Raw genomic sequence first — 10,090 nt, 5'->3', positions numbered from 1 at the left:
AGCTAGGCATTATTGCTGGCAGCAAACAGAAGCTGGAACCAGCTAGCCACAGCCCACAGTCACTGGGGTCTGTAATTGCAATTAATATTTGTAAGTAACATTTGCAAGGGGGAGGCTCAAGCAATGGGAACTGGGAGGGGGAGGGCAAGAAATAACATTAGGAGTGCTCTGCTGTGCCCACCCAAGTAAGTTCTTGGGCTCTGAGCAGCTTCATGACAGTGTGAGCATTTCTAGATAGTCCTTCAGCCTCCAGCTACTTGTGACTTGCAAGACTGAGCACAGAAGTCTCTGGCTTGGACCGTTAGCAGAAGCCTCCTGCTCACTCTCCTTTCTTCCATCCTGACTTTTTTACTTTTCTTGCTGGTTAAACATCCCCTCCTTACAGTTGCAGTTTCTCAGAATTCATCCCTTCAAACCCTTGCTGTTTGTTCTGCAAGGAATCATCATGCTCAAAGCACAGCAAACTGAGGGAGATGAGCCTGTTTCTCTGGCAGCAGTAGGGTTGAGGGCACTGTGAGGTAGTGGGGCAGCTGTAGGCTGCACTTGCCTCAGCCATGCTAACTCCATCCCTGGCAGGGATAGGCTTGCTCTCCCCCTCTTTGCAACAGGCAAAACTCAAACTCCAGCCCAGGGCTCCCAGGCAGGTTTAAGAGCCAGATCTGGAGCCCCCCCCCTCACCTGGCATGCTGGGCCAAGGCCAGGCTAGTCCAACTCAGAAACAAAACCACACTTCTGCAAGCAATGACAAGTGGTTTATTCTTTTCAAACAGCCACCAAGAAAAGACGGGGGGGGGCTCCATCCCCTCCCACCCCAGCTCCCTGCAGCAGGCATTATCCACACACATGCAGCCAGTGAATGGCACAAAAGACAGGCCTGGGCACTAGCCAGCAGGGCCCAGAGGAAACGCACTTGGAAGCCACAAAAAGTAATGGGGGAGATCAACTCGGGTAACAGCAGAGATAAAAACCTCAGGGAGGGAATCCCACAGCACAGAGCTAAGCAGAGGAAGGGACACTGGTGCCTGACAGGAAGCCCCAGAAGGGGAGCATGGCCTCTCCCTGGGGGTCGGGAAGGTTGGTGTACCTAAGGCTCAGGGTGTGGGACCCCTTTCCCACCATGAAGAACCCAGTGTAAGAGAGCGCCTGTCCCAGACCACAGCCTGCTCGCTCAGAGACACTGACAGAAGTGCAAGCAGAGACAGAAGAACATCTAAGGCTGCAAAACCTCATGCGCTGCGCACCCCCCCACCCCCCCCACCCCAGGGCAGCCCTTGCAGGCAAACCTCCCCCAGCAGGCAGAGCTGCCAGTGCCACGTGGGTTCACAAGTTCCAGGGAGTAGCTACCCTGCACCCCGCAGGAAGGGTCACAGAAGCCCTGGCCCTGCTCCGCTCCCACCCCAGCCTGCCTAGCCCACCAGCTTGTTCCACTGGACAGTGCTGAAGAAGGAGTGGGACTTCAGCTTCGCAATTCCACCTCCTCCTGAGCCCAAACGCCGCTTAGGGCTATACTGCAGGAGCTGCAGAGAAAAGGAACAGGACACCAGGGTGGGAAGATAGAGACACTGGAAAGCAGCTACCCAGGCTGGGCCCCTGCCTTCCGCCAGCCTTCACCCCAACTCCTCACCTCAGTGAGCAGTGATGCAGCTGCTGGACTGAGTCCCTCTGGCAGGTGGAGCTGGGTGTGAGGTTGAATCCCTGAAGGGTGATTTTGGGACAGGGGCTGCAGGAGGCAGAGGATGATGGTGAGCAAGTGCACTGACTAGAGTAGTAACATCCTGCTAAGACTTAACCACCATACAACCATTTAAAATCCCAAGTCCTCAGCAGCCAGAGACCCAGGCATGAAGAATCACACACCTGAGACAATCTGGCACACAGCTGATGTGCCCACACTGGAATTCACCCTCCTAGCCCCTGCACAGACAGGCGCTCTTCCACTAAGGTTTCCACACACGTACACAGCTCCTCTGCCTCTTACCACTCCTGTCAGCAGCTCATACAACAGAGACCCAAAGCTCCAGCAGTCAGCAGCTTCAGTCAGCTCAGAAATGCCCCCTGCTTCTGCAGGAAGAGCCAGAGAAGAATTAGAGCTGGAGACACCAGGGCCTGTGGCTGCTAGTGACAGCCATGCTAGGCAAGTCTCGCTACATGCAGTATCCCTCTCCCCCCAGGTCAATGGCAGCAGGGAGAGGACAGGAGAAGGCAGGGCAAGCTTCCCTTACCTGGGGCACTGTAGAGCTCCTCCAGAGCTTGGCTGCAGCACTGTGGCTCCACCTCTGTCCACTGGCCAAAGAAGGTAAGACGGACATGACCTGCAGACCAGAACGAGAGCCAAGAGTAGGAAGGTTAGCACAAAACTAGCAACTCCAGCAGGAGCACAAACCCAAGACACATTCCCCTCAACTAGGAGCAGGAGACATCAGTGGGAAAAGCCAAGTTGCTGGGCCCCTGCCATACCCTGAACACAGAGGGGCTGTGTCCCCCACAGCCACCCAACAGTTGCCCCAGATGTCCAGCAGGCACATGCAGCTGGTGGGTCTGGTTAGAGCGGATTCAAGCTCAACAACCCTGGGGCAGACTGCAGTGAACAGAGGCAGTGCCAAAGGGAGAAAGCTTAGCTTCCCCCTCACAAAGCTGTCTTGGTTTTTCACCTAAGCATGTTGCAAGGCAAGCTCTAGCTTGCCCCAATTCTTGCCAGCTGGTCAAGGACTCACACTCAAGAGGCATGCACAGATGGCAACAACTCATGGCTTGAGGGGAAGGACAGGCTCAGGAACACCCAGGGGGGCAGTAACTATAGGCAGGGGCAAACCACAGTTCCACTAACCTCAGACACAGTTCAGCTGGTCTCAGCTTCCCTGTGCTGGGATTTCCCAGGCAACCAGACCCACATGGGAACAGAAGTATCACATTCCTGTGGCTGTGGCCCCTACTCTCCCTCTGCAGAGGCATCTCTTGTAATAATCTCTTGGAAACCCCAATCCAGACCACACTTCCATGCTCAGAGACATCCAAATCTCCACAGTCTCCCTCCCTCCCCCAAAGCAAACTCAAGAGGGTTCAAGTCTCCTGGAAATGGGACAGACAGGAGCCTCCCAGAAAACAGGCCTCCCTCCTCCTTGAGGCAGCAGCCTTGGCACTACCCACCAGCCGTATCAAGCAGCAGGTTCCTGGGGTTGAGGTCCCGGCACAATACACCCTGTTGGTGAAGTCCCTCTAAGGCCAAGAGGATTTCTGCTGCCCACAGCTGGACTTGCTCCTCCTTCACAGCCCAGGCTCTCTGGTTATGCCCACAGGGAGCCAGAGACCTGCACAGTCCTGATACTGGCTCCTCTCTGAGTGGGCCACTGGTCACGCTTGCTCCCCACAGGGGCTCCTGCATCCCAGGGTCAGGCCCACAGGGCCTGCCAGAACTGTGCATGGCAATTCCTGCACAAAGCTGCCTCTGTCCTGAGGAAGCCAGGAGGGACTGAGCCCAGCAGGCCTCAGACACTTGATGAGGCTGAGACTCCCCCTTTCCTGGATGGCCTCCAGTCACAGTCTTTGGCATATGGGCAGGCATCTGGGGAAGCCTTTCACCAGCAAGTGGCCTGGGATCCTGCCGGGAAGCTGCTCTCTGTGATATGCTGCCCACAGCCTTGCTGCTGGTCAGAGAGTCCTGGGGGTACAGGACCAGACCCTGGTCGTTGAAGTGGCTGGGGCCTTTGGTTGATGCTGCTAGAACATGGTCCATGATGCCAGGCAGAGCCTGCACCACACTTAAACCCTGCCCTCCAGCTGCAGCCTTTGTGCTGCCAGCAGGAGCCAAGAGAAGCCGGCAGCGACTCCCAGGTCTGGGGTCTGTGCTGTCAGGGGACTCCTCCCGAAGGGGAGAGAGGTCAGTGTTTCCCAACAGGTGGTGGTTCGCAGAGCCCAGGGGGCCACTGCCTGTCCGAGCAGAGAAGATGCAGTCTCGACCGCTCCCACGGAAGCTTCCCACTGCCTCCTCTCTGCCACGGTCCCTCAGGGTTGGAATGTGCTTTGAATGCAGGGAACCAGAGCCATCAGAGGAGCCCTGCTGGACACAATACTTGGAGCGGAGGTGAGACCACAGCATCTCCCCTGGAGAGTGAGAAGAAGAAAAAGTGACAGGGTAGAAAGCATTCCAGGTTCCCCGCTCTGTGGGCACTGCCCGTTCAGGCACAGGTCAAGGCCTACACACCCTACACAGGACTAGGCCTTAATTTCTCCTGAGGTAAATCTGAAGTTCATGCAGAATATCCCCAAACCCTATGAACACAGGTCCCTCAACTCCATACTCCTCAGTGACCCAGCACATGAGCAGCTCATTCTTCTCTCCCTCAGCAGCCTTTTGCCACCCCTTCTGCAGTCTCATTGATCCCAGCCACATCTTCACACATGCCCCTGATCCTGCAGTCATCCCTACTCTCCCCTGAAAGCCTTTCCTCCCTATACCCCAGCAACAGTGCTGCCAGAGAGAGCCCACAGCATGGAACAAAGCACTCGGGTCAGCGATGAATCAGAGCAGCAAGGCCTGGAGCCCAGAGCATGCTGCCAGGGCTTCCAGCAAGTTGGTGGACCCACTGATCACAACAGGCACTCATTAAACTCAGCTGCTGGTTGTTTTCTGCAAATTCATTGTACAGCAGTGCATGAGAAGCTGAGGCTGTTCTCCAGCACACGTCAGACTGTGTATGTCATTAATGGACTCCACCTGCTGCTTCCTACCCACCCACTCATCTGGCAGAGAGCAAAGAAGCTCCTCACTCCTAACCAGCCTCCACTTTGTCACTCTTCTTTACCCAAACCCCTATGTTCTCCCTGCCCTTTGTCCCCTGACTCTCCATCTCCCCTCTTTGGTCTGGTCTCAAAATCCAGTGTGGCCTCTTTTTTTGTAACCAGTTACCATGAATGCCTTGTTCAAAATGTCCGAGTGAACTACCTCACTTGGATCTTCTTTTCCATCACCTTGCTGTCATAGCCAAATTGTGCCAGCAAGAAAGAGAGGTTTTTCTTTCCAAAAACCTTTGCTGGTTTGCTTCCATCCTATCTCTGACCATGCCAGAAGATGCCAGACCATATCAACTTCCTTACAGCGAGGTATGATCATACTATGATACCCTCCCACGGGACTTAATGAAGCTAAAGCTAGTTTCCACATCCCCCCTCTTCCCCTGCAAACCTCTCTCTCCTCCTAGGACTCCATAGCTCCATTTCTAGCTTACTTCCTCAGTCAGCTCTTACCAAAACTCCTGAATCCTCAGTAAAGCTTAGTGGCTCCTTCCACAAAGTCTTCAGCCACCTTTCTAATGAAAAGCACTTGTGCTGTCACTATGGAAAGCAGTCCCAAACCAGCAGTAGAAACATATTTGGGATCAAAAGAAAGGGAGGCTGAAAGCAGGATGTTGTGTGGACAGCAAGCAAGTACAACAAAGCACTCACCCTGCACGTGCTCCAGGTGGAGGAAGATGGAGTCCTCACTCACGTAGTAGCACAGCAGCCTGACCATGAAGGGGACTCCATGGGGAATGATGGTCTGCCGCTCACGAGTCTCAATATGGGATTTGGGGAGGCTCTAGGGAGGTAAATGGAGGTGGGTGTTACAGCGGGGCAGGCGCTTGGACTCCCTGGAACCTAGCACCTGGCAGGGCAGGAGGTCAGCTGGAAAGACCTGTTGGTAAGTCCCATCTGACAAGCCCCATGGCTGTCCTCCCCATGTCACTCACAACAGAGCCCTCCATCTGGGAAACCTGCAGCTCGTGCTTAGACAAGTCTGTCAGTCCCTAGCATCCAGCTGTGGCAATGCAGAGCTCTGCAAAGCTCTGCCAATGCACAACACTCTCCAGCTGCAAGTCACGTTGCTGCTCCAGAGAGAATACAGGCACTGCCATCCCCCACAACTGCACCAACTCAAACTTTGACTCAAAAAATGAGTTAAAACTGGAATTTACCATTCCAGCTCCCTCTACTTTTCCCTCTGGGACTGATGCATCTCCCTGTCATGCCAGGGCCTCCTTGTCCAATTACTGAAGTCCTTCATTTTTAGCAAACAGCTGGCCTAAGGGCACTGGGAGAGTGCCCTAGAACTTATACTGAGCAGCCTCCACCCCACATCATCCACCATCCATTTCATGGTGGGCTCAGGTTAACATGGGTGTAAGGCTTGGGTTGTGCCATTGAAAGGCTGAAGTCCAAGAGAGGAACAGAAGGAACACAGCTCAGGCTTGACAGAAGAAGGAGAGCTGCTTCCCTTTGGATCACAGAAGACAGATGAGGGAGATGAGTGAACAAAAAATAGCAGATCACAGAGGTTTTAGAGGAAGTTTGATGTTCATAAAGCTTCCCTTTGCTGAGCTGCATCTAAAAGGAGCTAAGGAGCATTCCCCACTCAGCCACATTGACTAGAAGATATCTTCTCCCCATGGTCACCCAAAGGAGATGAAGATAGATGAGATGTGAAGCTGGCGACACCCACCTTAAGTATGAAGGTCCCACCGGTGGCTGGATCCTGGACTATCTGCACCTATGAGCAGTATACACAGAACACGTCAAAAGCGGTTACTGCTCTCATCTCAACTCACAGCCTACATTAATGTCCCAGACTTAACTCTGGAACTAAAACAAACTCCCACTCAACTACCAGAGTCTGGTGTTGCTCAAACCTCTGTTCTTGAAATACCAAACATAGTTATTACTGCTGAGATAGCCAAGGAGCCAGGGATTAGAGAGTTAACCAAAGAGGTGACTACCACACCATTTTTGCTCCCTTCACCAAGGAAGTATTCACATTGCTCTTTCTGGGCTCTGTTTGCTGTGCTGGGTTGCCCACCTGGGCCTCAGCAGGTTTTGAGAAACACCGTAGTCTCGACGAACTGGGGTGTGTGATGCACAGAAGAGAACAGTGTGTCAGTGCATGCATGGAGATGGTAAGCCTGGCATCTTCACTCCAAGATCATGAACTATTAACTAGTTTATTCATGAAGAAAGCTTGTCTTCTGCAGAAGTCTAGACTATCTGTAAGTATCTACCATCACAGTACCTAAGCATCAAGATTGATTCTCTACATTGGAAAGAATGGAGATGCCAGCTTTCTTGCAAGTATCTTAGGAACTCTAGTAACCACAAGTAATGGGGACACTAAAAGACTTCTCATCTGACAAAGGGACTCCTACCCTCCCCTGAGGATTTTCCTTGGTGGGAATGATTTGGATGAAAACCCTCATGCTCCTTGGTGAGTACACCAAAGGCAGTCACCTGCATCCCAGCTGGTAAGACCTTCCAGGCTACATGTGGCTTGGCCCAGCCCCAGCCTCACCCCCTCCCAGTTCCAGACACAGTCATTACCTTATCAATCACTCCCACAACCTTACACCGTCTCAGGTTCTCCACTGCCGAGCTTAGCGTCCTGACTGGCCGGAAGCGAAGGCTGCTGTAACCCTGCAAGACAGTTAGAAAAAAGGATGAGGGACCTAGAGATGCTAGTGTAGTTGCCATTCTCCCATCATCCTCCTGAACAGCCCTTCCTCAGGCTCTTATCCTGTCCTGCCTCACTCTCCTGTCCCTTCATGTCCCATCTGGTCCCACAATGGTAGGAGAACTGCAGTTATCTTTGTTGAACACAGCTTGTTTTCCATCCAGATGGGAACAATGAGAGGAAGAAAACATTTGTAACATCTAGTAAGACGGTTGCCCCTGTTGGCTTCCATCCCATCAAAATGTCAATTTTTGCTATTAAGAATAATGATAAAAAGCTAAATAACACACCTTGCAAGAGTCCTGGAAATGCCCCAAGCAAGCTGGGCACAGCTCAACTCTTCACTCCAGACAGGGAAAAGGGCTGCCACCAGCATCCCTCAGGAGGCCAGTGACACTCTGCAGCTGACACAGCTGTCATTTTCTCCACACTACCTGACCATGGTATCTGGCCATTTGTACACAGGTGGTTGAGAACGTTCACCATGGATGTGTTAACACACCAAGGTGCCTCTTTGGTGTCCCTCACCACCAGGTTTCCCTGTACCAAGGAGCCATTGCTATTACATACCAGCAGTTCCATAATCCTTGGGCTCAGAGTCCTACCCTTATCAGCCCAAGCCCTTGCCTCATCCCCCCCAACCAATGGCAGACACATGCTCAGGTTTACTATCTGGGCTCAGCCAGAACCAGTGTGTGTGTGTGCTGGTCAGGTTTCTGCCTCAGGATTTGGCCAGGTCATCCCCAAGCATTTGGCCCTCAGAGATGACTGACCCATGGAGGCCACATCCAGCCCCAGCTCCTCACCGTGTCTGTGGGGCTGCCATTCCCCAAAGTCCGCTGGAGGTGGCAGTTGAAGATCTCCTCCGCGCGCTTCAGGTACTGCGTTATCTTCCGTTTCACAGCCTCACGCCGCTCCTTATTGGGGTCAACTGCAGGTAGGAGAGCAGGCGGGCATCAGGGGCCTGCCCACCGTCTGACACCCCCGGCACTCCCCGTCACCACTTCTGTCCCTGCAGGATCCCCTCATGCCTCCCCGCCAGGGCAGCATAACGCCCTGGTGCCTTGTCCAGCTGCACCAACCACCCGCAAGGCCGCCTCTGCCACGGCCACCAGCCCCCACGCTCGGCCCCCTTCCCCCGGGGCTTGGCCGGCGTCCCTGCCCCGGGGCTGCTGGGCACCGGGGCCGCCCCTCCCCGGCGGCCGTTGGGAGTGGGGGGACGGGCGGCCATTGGGCGCCCCTCGCGCCGCGGCCGTTGGCGGGGGACGCCCCTCCCCCTCCTCGCGCCGCGGCCGTTGGCGGGGGACGCCCCCCCCCCTCCTCGCGCCGCGGCCGTTGGGAGGCAGCGACGGGCGACCGTTGGGCGCCGCCGGCCCCCCCCCGCGCACCCTGGACGCCGCGGAGCAGCACGTCCACGCCGTTCTGGTAGTGGTTGAAGGCCTCCTCGTAGTCCTCGCTCACGTCCCGCTCCAGCGCCAGGCGCAGCTGCCGCGCCGCTTCCACCAGGTAGTCCCGCCGCCCGGCGCCGGGGCCCTCGGGGCCCCCCGGGGACACGCGGCCCCGCAGCTGCTCCAGGTAGACGCGGGCCTGCGCCAGCGTCCGCGAGCACGGCTCCGCGTCCAGCGCCGCCGGCCGCTCTCGGCACGGCCTGCTCATGGCCCCGCCGCGTCCTGGGCGCCCGCGCCGGCTCGGCCCCCGCCGCCCTGCGACACCGGGAGACAAGAAGGTGACTCGCCTGGCCCCGGCCCCCCCGCCCCGCGCCCCGGCCCGGAGCCGCCCCCGCCAGTGACCGGCATCGCCGCCCTCTCCCTTCCCTTCCCTTCCGAGGGCCGCGCGCAGCGAGCCCAGCACCGGCATCCCGGCGGGGCACGCACCTGAGGGAGCCCTCCCGCCAGCATCCTCCTCCTCCTCCCCCCGGCCCGGCGGCGGGGCGCTGCCCGGGAGCGGCCGCGAGGGGCGACGGAGCGGGCGGCGCCGGGGGCGCGCGGCGGGACCAGCGTGCCGCCGCCGCGCCGCGCGCCCAGTGCGGCGGGGACGCCGCGGGCGCGCTGATTGGCTGCGGATGAGCTCATCCCCTCCCGCTGCTGCCGCGGGCCGCGGCGCTTTAAAGGGGCCGCGGGCCGGGGCGCTGCGGGGCGGCAGCAGGTGTGCGGGGAAGAAGCAAGGCAGCGGCTGCCCCCCCCCCCCCCCCCCCGGCTGCCCCGTGCCCGCAGCGCGCCTTCTGTGCAGGCTGGTCCGAGCAGAGAGGCTGCGCCGCTGCTACCGGCTCTGCGTGGAGATCACCGAGCCCAGTCGGGGCTCTGCTCCTGCCTCCGCACCCAAACACACGCGACAGCTGCAGATGCTCCAAGTCCTCCACAGGTTGCTGTGTCGTCTGCAGGATTTCTTAAATTTGGGGTTCTTAATGGTAGGCCACCACGGACCAGATTTCTGTCCCTTCTTCTAGGTGATGTATCAAATGAATGGCTAGCAGTCAGGTAAAATACATCTGGTTTCATTGCAAGCAAGGTCAAAATGCTTTGAATGCTGCAAGAGTGGGTCTTGATACTCTATAATTCTCATGTAGGTAACATAAGTCTTGACTAAAATTGAACGTCACAAATCCTCGATCCTTGG

At 56.4% G+C, this 10,090-nt stretch overlaps 1 protein-coding gene across 2 annotated transcripts; it reads right to left on the bottom strand.

The window, feature by feature from the left end:
* Positions 1-730: 730 nt before the first annotated feature.
* Positions 731-9,525, bottom strand: RPS6KL1 (ribosomal protein S6 kinase like 1). Of its 2 annotated transcripts, XM_064512303.1 has the most exons (11): positions 9,349-9,525; positions 8,863-9,177; positions 8,281-8,405; positions 7,345-7,437; positions 6,476-6,523; positions 5,443-5,575; positions 3,148-4,101; positions 2,223-2,312; positions 1,979-2,061; positions 1,625-1,720; positions 731-1,517 (listed from the first exon to the last, which is right to left on the bottom strand). In XM_064512303.1, the coding sequence occupies exons 2-11, from the start codon at positions 9,128-9,130 to the stop codon at positions 1,407-1,409; spliced, it is 2,001 nt and encodes a 666-aa protein (XP_064368373.1). In that variant the 5' UTR covers positions 9,131-9,177; positions 9,349-9,525; the 3' UTR covers positions 731-1,406. The 2 variants fall into 2 exon arrangements, with proteins under 2 accessions (XP_064368373.1, XP_064368374.1); XM_064512304.1 differs by lacking the exon at positions 3,148-4,101.
* Between the last annotated feature and the right edge of the window lie 565 nt (positions 9,526-10,090).

The sequence above is a fragment of the Dromaius novaehollandiae genome, chromosome 5 (assembly GCF_036370855.1).
Source record: "Dromaius novaehollandiae isolate bDroNov1 chromosome 5, bDroNov1.hap1, whole genome shotgun sequence".
Classification (NCBI taxonomy): Eukaryota; Metazoa; Chordata; class Aves; order Casuariiformes; family Dromaiidae; genus Dromaius; species Dromaius novaehollandiae.
This window is presented reverse-complemented; position numbering and strand designations above follow the sequence as displayed.